The sequence below is a fragment of the Centruroides sculpturatus genome, unplaced genomic scaffold (assembly GCF_000671375.1).
Source record: "Centruroides sculpturatus isolate CEXI.00-Female unplaced genomic scaffold, Cexi_2.0 scaffold1573, whole genome shotgun sequence".
Lineage (NCBI taxonomy): Eukaryota > Metazoa > Arthropoda > Arachnida > Scorpiones > Buthidae > Centruroides > Centruroides sculpturatus.
In genome coordinates, this window is record NW_019385791.1 from 97,816 (window position 1) to 110,518 (window position 12,703).

Here is a 12,703-nt window from a genome sequence, read left to right on the forward strand (position 1 = left end):
ATGCCCGAAATGTATTGGCGGTTGTTGTTGGAATAGAAGACTCCGACTTTTATAAATTAGCAAACAAAAATGTTACCCTCAAGCAGCTTTATTCCCGTAATCAGTTCGTAATTTGTAAAGAAAAGTTACTTTACTTTCCATAGATCAGATTTCTTTTCAAGAAATATCGCTGAGAGAAGCAGCTGTAGCTAATTCGAAAAGTGGAGGGCAAGGCTATACACGCTGCCATTGCAAACAGAAGTGTTCCACGAATAAATGCAGTTGTAAAAGCAAGGGACTCTTGTGCAATTCAAAGTGCCATAACAGTTTAAGTTGTTTCAATAAATAAGATTGTATAACGTTAATCACATAATTTATGTGTAAGTTTATTATTGTATTATTTTCTTTAATGATTTAGAATGTTTTAGGTTCAACAGTTTATTTACATGTGCTGGTACTTAAGCTTTCTCTTATTTTGACATATTAAAAAATTGCATTTTTGTCTTAAAATGTAATAAAAATACTTTTATTCAACATTCACCATCAGTGCATGCTGAATGTCGACATTTGCGGTGTAAGTGAGAAATAATAATATTTAGCAAATATTTCGTACATACACGAAACGACTGTGTGAATGCTGACACTCACCGGAGAATGTTGACATTCGCCAGATATCGGTCATTCACAGTAACATATATATTAAAATAAAATGAAATATAAATCTATTTCCAATATAAAAAGAATATACTATAAAAGTTAAGTTAAATTTCAATAAGCAATTTAAATAAAGGAAATTAAAGTAAATACAGCTGTCCCTTGATAGTCCGACGTTTTGTAACCCGACATGCTCAGTAGTCCGACGCACCTCCCGTCAAAGTACTGTACCCGTCCCCGTTAGGCGTCTGCTTGCACAGAAGCATGTCGCGACGTGAATCTCCCCACCAAATTCTTACACGATGACACACATTTCGTGTATTTTCCGTGAGCAGTTCTGTTCGAACAGTTGGAGTAAGGAATATTGTAGGCTACTGCTAGCAAAACAATGCCAAATATGTAACCACTTTCGGTAATCCGGCACCCCTTTGGTCCTATACCTGTCGGATTACCAAGGGGCAGCTGTATAGCTGACGCTTAATAATAATAGTAATAAGAAGTTAAGAATTTTAATATTTAATATAATGATTTTCCTGATGAGTAGTTAAAAATTTGTACTTTTATGTTTACTAATATAAGATACAAAGGCCATTTAACAATATTTTTCTTCAATTTTGATCTCGAATTCGCATATTTCAAAGTACTCGTAACTTGATATAGAAAATGTAAGAAATTTCAACATTTTCTTCTCTTTTTGTTCAGTTGATTTATTATAAGAATGAAAGCTGAAAACGTAAAGAAGGATGATAAACAGTTGAGAACTTATAAAATACGTTGGAAAAATTTTAAAATACTCCAATATTCAGTTTTGAATTCGATTTAATTTTCTTTTCTTTTTAGTTTTACCTGTTTTTATCTTACATTTAAATCTAACGAGTGAAATTTGAATAAGAGGAAATTCGACTTATTCGTTTCGACTTTTATCTTTTCATTGATTTATCTTGACCTTTCTCAGAAAAACTGTGACAGAAAATATAAATACTATATGCTCATTCTCTATATAGCCTGTATTAGTGACTGAAATGATATTTATGATTTATGCAAAGCAATTGATTTAGAAGCAATAATACTCCAAGATTTATAAGGACATTCCTTTCCCAAAAACAATTTAATAAGAGATTTTATTGTTTTTCGTAGATGGAAAAACAATATAATCTCTTATTAAAACAGGAAAGTTTTAGTGTTTTATGGTGTAAGAAAGTTTCGCGCATTATTTAAAATGTTAAAAGCACAAATTAAACAATAACAAAAAACAAACAATGAAGATTATTTTTTGCAAATAGTTTTGTTTTTTTAATTCTTTCCTCCTATGGGCACTAACTAATAAATTTTTCTATGTTTATCATGGGTTCATCAGATTTAGACCTCACCGAAAAATTCCTGTTCCCGTTCCTCACCCGAATCCTATCCCGGATCCCCAGGACTTAGTTTGTTAAAACTGTCGTCCCCGTGAATAAAACAGGTAAAAACACATTTTTCTCAAAATAATAAAGAAGGACTCTTTTTCGACTCTCCCAGCACTCGAATAGGAAGTTAAAGAAACTTTAAAAGATCCTATAATTTTCAATTATACTAGAATATAAAATTTAAGTAATAACAAAAGCTTAAATGGAGTAATTTTGTCGAATTATGATAAAAATATCCATTTAAAGACTATTTAAGTTTAACGAGTAATTATTAATTGTACAATGTCAGGCTGCAATTTTTTAATCGTATTTTTAATTTTTTAAATTTAAAATATAAGCTCTCCACCTCAAATTAGTTGTTGCTTGTCCCTGTACGTCATACTTTTCCTTTAATTATAGAGAATTTAATTATCTACCACCTTTCAAGGGAAATTTTTGAATTGAAATAATATCATTTCCAGTTGCATCGGATGTTCGCTAGTCGGGACTTCCTCCCGCTACGGTTTCCATATCTAGTGTCGTCTTCCATCTATTTAACTTCGTTCTCGAAATTAAGGAAAGACAGACAGACGGGCGATAGTAGTAAATTATAGGTTTACAAATTTTTTAAATTGCGTCCAGAAAACACTGTTACACTCAAAATTAAAATTGTGTATGACGCCATTTGTTATGAGATGTAATAAAAAAATATATTTTATATTATTAATTTGTTTTCAGCGTGTAGACGTGATCTTAAGGTCTTAAAAAGATTGTAAATGCCAATAACGAGTAAAATTTTCATTAAGTTCCATTTCACTTGGGATATGACATTCTATCCATTCTACCTCCCCACATTTGACACGATTACAATACTTTCCCGTTATATAATAGCTGGAAAAGTATAAATGTAATAAAAAAGTTAATTACATATTTCTATAAATTAAGATCTTACAGACAATACTGAAAAAATCTTCGGAAATATTTCATCGCTGTAATACTAATAATAATTCGTTTTTAGACTATCATTTCAACCCATTTAATCATACAGATATTAATAGTTTATTGATACCGTAGTGTAAACACATGTAGTATTAGTGTTGTAAACACACTATATTAGTATCATAAGATTCGATTGAGAAATTAGACAGTTAGCTTATCTTTGTTATTAGTCATTTTTATGATTCTTTATGAAATATTTCAATCAAAAGAATAGGAATAATGCAAATTGTGAAGTTGCGAATGATTATGTGAATACGGGGGTGTAAGGCTCCCGTTCAATCGTCAGGATAAGATGTCAGGCGAGTGTAAAGAGAGGTGATTGGGGTCGACGATAAGGTGAAGGGCGAGATCGAGTAAAGGAGTCTACCATTTTTCTAACATATATAAAATAACAATTTATTAAAGAATAGGCAAAATGACAAAAACTACACAAAGCTCTATACCGACCTAAAGTTTCTATACTGACAGAGGGTTTCTATACGACAGAGAGAGTTTCACAGTGCTTTCATACCTCTGTATAGCCTCCACTTTGACGATTCTGAACGTGGATGCCTTTAAAATATCGATCCAAGGAATAATCCACAAATACGGCACAAATTATATAAAATCGCGACTTAAGCGCTCATTTAATTCGAGGTTCATCAGAGATCGGAATTCGGCTGATTCGGAAAGTCGGCACGATGTTGTTAATCCTGCGTTCGGTAATAGACTCCCTTGAGAGGGGGGTAAGAACGGCCTTTTATCCGTTTTAGTGGGGAATTTCCACCACATGATCGGATGTACATGAGTTAAAGGGTTATAGGTGTTCCAAGGATATACAACAAATGACGACATTTAAATGCTAACTATCAACCTTTTTGCAAGATGAGATGCAAGTTCTGCAGAGAACAATGGATGTTGCTACTTAAGACCGGAAAGTTTACACAATCCCGGGCAAGATCGTTTTTTCTTCTGGGGCGTTACATAAACAAAAGTTTTAATTAATTAACAATTTTTGTTAATAAAAAAGCGATATTTCCTTCACCAATATTCCGGATCTCACAATTACGTCGGCCGGGATCAGTGCTGTCAGATGTTTTTAAAAAGTGAAATGAATTTTTAAAAAATAATGTTAAAAAACGCGTTTATTCCAGAAAAATTAAAAACTTTAACAACGTTTCTCATAACTGAGACCCAGAATGGTAGTCGAGGCCCTAACAGCCTTGGTCATTAGACCGTATAAAATGATTTTGTTATAACAAGCAAAACTAGAAGAAAACACTATCGCACGATAGCTGGAAATTTTTGTTTTTCGAAAAAAAAATACAGTAATACCTCGACTTACGCTACCCCGACTTACGCGAACCCGGAGTTACGCGATTTTCAAATCTCGTCGATTCGTCTTTTGTTTGAGCACCACTCAACTCTTGATTACTCACTCCCCCCACACTATCGTTCAGCTTACACGTTCGGACGTGTTGCGCGGAATCGACACATAGCTACAATTTGTTTTGTGTTATTTATTTCCGTGTTTGTTATATCTATGGAGACTTAAGAGACTCTGTGTGGTGATTTCTTGTAACTGTGAACGAATCAAAAGACGAGATAAGATTAACGAGAACATTTATTAGCTTACATACATCCGACTTGGATTTTACACAAATTGCGAAATTATACCCCGACTTACGCGAATTCGACTTACGCGGTTATCGCTCGGTCCCACCTATCGCGTAAGTTCGGGGTATTACTGTACACAAAAGTAAACATTTGGAAGGCGAAGATTGTGTTAAAGACATCTAATTATCATGTACGAAAGAGAAAGGACTGAAAACGATTGTCAAAAAGTCGAGGACCACTTTATAACATTACTAGATTTAACTTAATTTATGCTTTAGAAACATATATAGACCAAATATAAAGAAGAAAACGTTAAAAAAATATATAAAGATTGTATCATGTTATCCAATTTAAATAGATTAATAAGTTTATAATAATTTGCAAATATGTGTATTAAAAGTTTAATAAAACCGGAGTCTAATAAAACCATTTTACTATTTAAATTGGATTCAGAAAGATATTTTTTCTAAATTATCAAAACCTTTTGCTATTAATTTTACTAATAATTTAAAACTAAAAGAAAAATTGTCTTACAACTTTATTTCATTATAAAAATTTGATAGGTTACATTAAATAAAATTGTCTTTCTGAATGAATATATGAATAAATCGGTTTCTTTCAAAAATATTTTAAGCATTAATACGGTCTCTTTAATAAATTTGAAATATTTGCGTAAAGACATATTTCATAAAATGCGTTTTCAAAGCAACAGAATAGCATTAACCTTAGGATAGCAAAGCATCAAAATTAATTATATGATAAAGATTTTCATCTAAAATTCGGTAAATTTATAAAGTATAAAGATTATTAAAATTCATACAAATAAAATAATCGCTTTAAAGTAAAAGTGTATTCACGTTCCGTCTTTTTCTCACTTGTCCGGAACACGACAAAGCTGCAAGGCGAAATTGGCCTTTATTTCGAAGTTCTCCTTAGCCTTAATGTGTAAAACTCGTAAAAATGGCGGCACAATGATAAAACATATAATACTTTTTATTAAATATACGTTTTCTTTTTTATTGTGCCGTCACCAGAAAAACATTTTTAACGAGTTGTACGTAAGTTTTTAGTGGAGTGTCACAAAATGGCCGTCCGTCAGCTGACAGTTCTAAAAATTCTAAAAGTATCATACCATAGATTATATAAGAATCATTTCTGAAAGCTGTAATAAAATATTTTGATCTTTACCGAAGTAAGAATTTTCTTTCTGTGCTATTTTTAACTTTGATTTTCATTTCAAATGTATACAGTAAATGGTGTTTTAATTACGCTGTTACGCTGTAATCCTGCACTATTCTATTTATTTAAATTATGCTGTAACTTAAATAAATAGAATAGTGCAGGATATACAGCAATAGGATAGTTATACGCGTATCTAATACTCGATATACAAAATGTAATGTTATAAACATTACAGTTTTAAGTATTTATAATTTATATTCAATAAGTTAAAACTTGCGTATAGAATATTCATTCTTACAATTTATATATTATAAAGTATAAATAAATAGCAGTGGTCAGCTCATTACCCTAATTTTCTGCCTTTAATGCAAAAATTCGCAACCGGATATCTTACAGATATTACAATCTTCATGTGAAATTGATATTGATTTTGTCGTTAATTTTTATTTATTTAACATTATTACCTGTAGTTTTTTACTCCCGTCCTAAAGGTAAACAATAGAACATCTCGTCACAATTTATTACGATATGATGACTTCTTGGCGTGGCAAAAATAATCAAAAGGCAGGAAATTGTAGTAATGTGATAAGTTCTGAAAGACAGTCACTGACGGAACAAAAATAGCTGTTTTTTGCTGATGGGCAGCCATTTTATGGAGTCATGACTATATCGCAGAAGCTCATTTAATACGTTATAGATAATTATAAAGCTTATCCAAAACCTTTAGAAATTTTATAGTTGAAATAATATACCTCTAGCACTCTGTTTAGATAATAGTCTTTGTACGATATTATCGTAAGCTTGCTCCACGGCAACTCCAGAATCTTTGATTAATCTCTCTTTGATGGCAATACAAATGTTATTCTCGGCCAATAACTCTTCTAAAACACTGAATGCCTGAAATCAAAGATATTTATTATTACTTGTGATCTATATGATACAGGAAATAAAGTATTATAGACACCTTCACTCCATAATTGGATTCTTCGTAGAGGATGGAGATGTAAGCCCACTTCAGTCTCTTGACGATCTCTATCATAGCATGAGCTTGATTCTTATCAGAAGGAACCGTACGTAGAAAGTACTCGAACCTTTGTTTATTACTCAATTCGGGAGATGTAGAGAAAAAACTCACCTATAAACATTATTACATATTATTATTTAGTATTATTATTTTTTATACTAAAATAAAATATTACAGAAATATAACATCTATTAGGTATTTTTGTCAATATTTTCGTCCTAGAAATAACGTATTATAGCTGCTGAAAATTTTATAGCTTATATAAAAGGAAGTTTACAAGTCCTCAGCATCGTCTAAAAAAGTCATTTTACTATTAAATTATACATTATCTCTACGCAGTAAATAATTTTCCTGTATTCTATACTTTTAGTTAGGTATTCAGCATTTCGTTTAGGCTACATAAATTCGAAAGTCTAAATATCTATTTCATAATTTAGAAATTTAGTTATTTTATGATTAGTCTTCTCAAATTTTCACTTTTACCATATTTTCGCGAAATGACCGGCACAAAAACGGGGAAGACCATCATGCCGGAAATCCCGGGGTTACCGGATGCCGGTAAACTGCGATTAAAATATAAAATTAATCAGATCTAACAAAACTAGTTGTTAATTAAATGTTAAAGAAAATATTCTTACGAGAACAATAAAATAATAACATTGTAATTTGACTGACTTAAAATCAGGAAGAGTTTCCGTTTACAAGACAATAAAACAATTAGCGACGTATTGACAGTAGTAGTAAGTCAGTGTTGGCTAAACTGACCATCCACCCCGACTTTAAAAATAACACCTTCCTCTCAAATGTCACACAAAGCCGATGTTAATCGGTGTAAGCTGAGATAATTTACAGCGAGTTTCTTAAATTTAATATGCTTGTTATTTTTAATCAAATAACAATAAAATACACATAAAAAAGCACTTTCGGAATTTCACGAGTATTTTATGTCGTTAGAAAGAAGACAGAATAAAGAAATTAAACATATAATCGTAGTATTAATATACTATTTAAGACTATAAAATAGCGAGTCTTTCGATGTCCTTTCATACACCTCAGGAAAATAACAGTCTTACGGCGGAGTCGACCTTTTATTAGAGGCTGCTCAACCGACTCCGCCCTAAGACTGTTATTTTCCTGAGGTGTGTGAAAGGACATCGAAAGACTCGCTATTTTATAGTCTTAAACAGTGTATTAATTTTACAATTATAGGCTGGCAATTTTATCATAATCATAATCAAAAATATAATCGTACTTTTCGATGTATTGCTGACGGTTTCCCAATTTTAGAATAAAAACGCGTTCATTTTTACGTGACGTAACTCGTTCGTATTTTTTAATGCGCCCTACAGAAAGATGTATAACCTCACTTAAACCTGCATGCCAGTTTTTACCATACGAAAATATCCAATTTCCTAGTCTCTCCGGTTAGATTGGCATGTCGGTCATTTTGCAAAAATACATTGCCAATGTATTTTTGCAAAATGTATTTTTCCGTATAATTGCCCTCTATAGTTCATGAAAAAGAGGAATAGTTCGTGGACTATTCTGACATTAAAAAAAAAGTAATTTTTAAAAGTTTTTCAAATATTTTCTATGCCTCAACTCCTTCCTCTCCGTCGTAAGTTATACTTTTTGCGACCCTCTCCTCTTAAATTGTATATACAGATATACCTCGACTTACGTCGTTTCGAGTTATGTCGTTCTCGATTATACGTCGTTTGTCAAAAAATACATGGAAAAATAAAAATCAAGTTTAAGTCATTTCATTCGACTTTACGTCTGTCCGCTACAAATGTTGAAGTCGTAATCTATATATATATATATATATATATATATAAATTAACGTATGTGTGTCTGTCCTTCATGCATTACCAACACCGTTTATCCCAGTGGTTCCCAACCTTTTTTCATTAGCGTACCCCGTGATATGTCATATTTCTAGATTGTACCCCTCATTTAAGAAATTTAGTGAGTAACCGTATTGTTNTAAATACAGCTGTCCCTTGATAGTCCGACGTTTTGTAACCCGACATGCTCAGTAGTCCGACGCACCTCCCGTCAAAGTACTGTACCCGTCCCCGTTAGGCGTCTGCTTGCACAGAAGCATGTCGCGACGTGAATCTCCCCACCAAATTCTTACACGATGACACACATTTCGTGTATTTTCCGTGAGCAGTTCTGTTCGAACAGTTGGAGTAAGGAATATTGTAGGCTACTGCTAGCAAAACAATGCCAAATATGTAACCACTTTCGGTAATCCGGCACCCCTTTGGTCCTATACCTGTCGGATTACCAAGGGGCAGCTGTATAGCTGACGCTTAATAATAATAGTAATAAGAAGTTAAGAATTTTAATATTTAATATAATGATTTTCCTGATGAGTAGTTAAAAATTTGTACTTTTATGTTTACTAATATAAGATACAAAGGCCATTTAACAATATTTTTCTTCAATTTTGATCTCGAATTCGCATATTTCAAAGTACTCGTAACTTGATAAAGAAAATGTAAGAAATTTCAACATTTTCTTCTCTTTTTGTTCAGTTGATTTATTATAAGAATGAAAGCTGAAAACGTAAAGAAGGATGATAAACAGTTGAGAACTTATAAAATACGTTGGAAAAATTTTAAAATACTCCAATATTCAGTTTTGAATTCGATTTAATTTTCTTTTCTTTTTAGTTTTACCTGTTTTTATCTTACATTTAAATCTAACGAGTGAAATTTGAATAAGAGGAAATTCGACTTATTCGTTTCGACTTTTATCTTTTCATTGATTTATCTTGACCTTTCTCAGAAAAACTGTGACAGAAAATATAAATACTATATGCTCATTCTCTATATAGCCTGTATTAGTGACTGAAATGATATTTATGATTTATGCAAAGCAATTGATTTAGAAGCAATAATACTCCAAGATTTATAAGGACATTCCTTTCCCAAAAACAATTTAATAAGAGATTTTATTGTTTTTCGTAGATGGAAAAACAATATAATCTCTTATTAAAACAGGAAAGTTTTAGTGTTTTATGGTGTAAGAAAGTTTCGCGCATTATTTAAAATGTTAAAAGCACAAATTAAACAATAACAAAAAACAAACAATGAAGATTATTTTTTGCAAATAGTTTTGTTTTTTTAATTCTTTCCGCCTATGGGCACTAACTAATAAATTTTTCTATGTTTATCATGGGTTCATCAGATTTAGACCTCACCGAAAAATTCCTGTTCCCGTTCCTCACCCGAATCCTATCCCGGATCCCCAGGACTTAGTTTGTTAAAACTGTCGTCCCCGTGAATAAAACAGGTAAAAACACATTTTTCTCAAAATAATAAAGAAGGACTCTTTTTCGACTCTCCCAGCACTCGAATAGGAAGTTAAAGAAACTTTAAAAGATCCTATAATTTTCAATTATACTAGAATATAAAATTTAAGTAATAACAAAAGCTTAAATGGAGTAATTTTGTCGAATTATGATAAAAATATCCATTTAAAGACTATTTAAGTTTAACGAGTAATTATTAATTGTACAATGTCAGGCTGCAATTTTTTAATCGTATTTTTAATTTTTTAAATTTAAAATATAAGCTCTCCACCTCAAATTAGTTGTTGCTTGTCCCTGTACGTCATACTTTTCCTTTAATTATAGAGAATTTAATTATCTACCACCTTTCAAGGGAAATTTTTGAATTGAAATAATATCATTTCCAGTTGCATCGGATGTTCGCTAGTCGGGACTTCCTCCCGCTACGGTTTCCATATCTAGTGTCGTCTTCCATCTATTTAACTTCGTTCTCGAAATTAAGGAAAGACAGACAGACGGGCGATAGTAGTAAATTATAGGTTTACAAATTTTTTAAATTGCGTCCAGAAAACACTGTTACACTCAAAATTAAAATTGTGTATGACGCCATTTGTTATGAGATGTAATAAAAAAATATATTTTATATTATTAATTTGTTTTCAGCGTGTAGACGTGATCTTAAGGTCTTAAAAAGATTGTAAATGCCAATAACGAGTAAAATTTTCATTAAGTTCCATTTCACTTGGGATATGACATTCTATCCATTCTACCTCCCCACATTTGACACGATTACAATACTTTCCCGTTATATAATAGCTGGAAAAGTATAAATGTAATAAAAAAGTTAATTACATATTTCTATAAATTAAGATCTTACAGACAATACTGAAAAAATCTTCGGAAATATTTCATCGCTGTAATACTAATAATAATTCGTTTTTAGACTATCATTTCAACCCATTTAATCATACAGATATTAATAGTTTATTGATACCGTAGTGTAAACACATGTAGTATTAGTGTTGTAAACACACTATATTAGTATCATAAGATTCGATTGAGAAATTAGACAGTTAGCTTATCTTTGTTATTAGTCATTTTTATGATTCTTTATGAAATATTTCAATCAAAAGAATAGGAATAATGCAAATTGTGAAGTTGCGAATGATTATGTGAATACGGGGGTGTAAGGCTCCCGTTCAATCGTCAGGATAAGATGTCAGGCGAGTGTAAAGAGAGGTGATTGGGGTCGACGATAAGGTGAAGGGCGAGATCGAGTAAAGGAGTCTACCATTTTTCTAACATATATAAAATAACAATTTATTAAAGAATAGGCAAAATGACAAAAACTACACAAAGCTCTATACCGACCTAAAGTTTCTATACTGACAGAGGGTTTCTATACGACAGAGAGAGTTTCACAGTGCTTTCATACCTCTGTATAGCCTCCACTTTGACGATTCTGAACGTGGATGCCTTTAAAATATCGATCCAAGGAATAATCCACAAATACGGCACAAATTATATAAAATCGCGACTTAAGCGCTCATTTAATTCGAGGTTCATCAGAGATCGGAATTCGGCTGATTCGGAAAGTCGGCACGATGTTGTTAATCCTGCGTTCGGTAATAGACTCCCTTGAGAGGGGGGTAAGAACGGCCTTTTATCCGTTTTAGTGGGGAATTTCCACCACATGATCGGATGTACATGAGTTAAAGGGTTATAGGTGTTCCAAGGATATACAACAAATGACGACATTTAAATGCTAACTATCAACCTTTTTGCAAGATGAGATGCAAGTTCTGCAGAGAACAATGGATGTTGCTACTTAAGACCGGAAAGTTTACACAATCCCGGGCAAGATCGTTTTTTCTTCTGGGGCGTTACATAAACAAAAGTTTTAATTAATTAACAATTTTTGTTAATAAAAAAGCGATATTTCCTTCACCAATATTCCGGATCTCACAATTACGTCGGCCGGGATCAGTGCTGTCAGATGTTTTTAAAAAGTGAAATGAATTTTTAAAAAATAATGTTAAAAAACGCGTTTATTCCAGAAAAATTAAAAACTTTAACAACGTTTCTCATAACTGAGACCCAGAATGGTAGTCGAGGCCCTAACAGCCTTGGTCATTAGACCGTATAAAATGATTTTGTTATAACAAGCAAAACTAGAAGAAAACACTGTCGCACGATAGCTGGAAATTTTTGTTTTTCGAAAAAAAAATACAGTAATACCTCGACTTACGCTACCCCGACTTACGCGAACCCGGAGTTACGCGATTTTCAAATCTCGTCGATTCGTCTTTTGTTTGAGCACCACTCAACTCTTGATTACTCACTCCCCTCACACTATCGTTCAGCTTACATGTTCGGACGTGTTGCGCGGAATCGACACATAGCTACAATTTGTTTTGTGTTATTTATTTCCGTGTTTGTTATATCTATGGAGACTTAAGAGACTCTGTGTGGTGATTTCTTGTAACTGTGAACGAATCAAAAGACGAGATAAGATTAACGAGAACATTTATTAGCTTACATACATCCGACTTGGATTTTACACAAATTGCGAAATTATACCCC

At 32.2% G+C, this 12,703-nt stretch overlaps 1 protein-coding gene across 2 annotated transcripts in view; it reads right to left on the minus strand.

Annotated features, from left to right (window-relative positions):
• Positions 1-12,703, minus strand: part of LOC111642160 (metabotropic glutamate receptor 7-like) — a 54,152-nt gene that overhangs the window by 17,198 nt on the left and 24,251 nt on the right. The window contains exons 2-3 of one of the 2 annotated variants that reach the window (XM_023388447.1): positions 6,760-6,930; positions 6,548-6,692 (exon numbers count right to left, since the gene is read on the minus strand). In XM_023388447.1, the coding sequence (XP_023244215.1) occupies positions 6,548-6,692; positions 6,760-6,834 (220 nt within the window). In that variant the 5' untranslated portion in view covers positions 6,835-6,930. Of the gene's footprint in view, positions 1-3,528; positions 3,715-6,547; positions 6,693-6,759; positions 6,931-12,703 lie in introns of those variants that run through there. The other variant, XM_023388446.1, reaches the window with a different exon arrangement.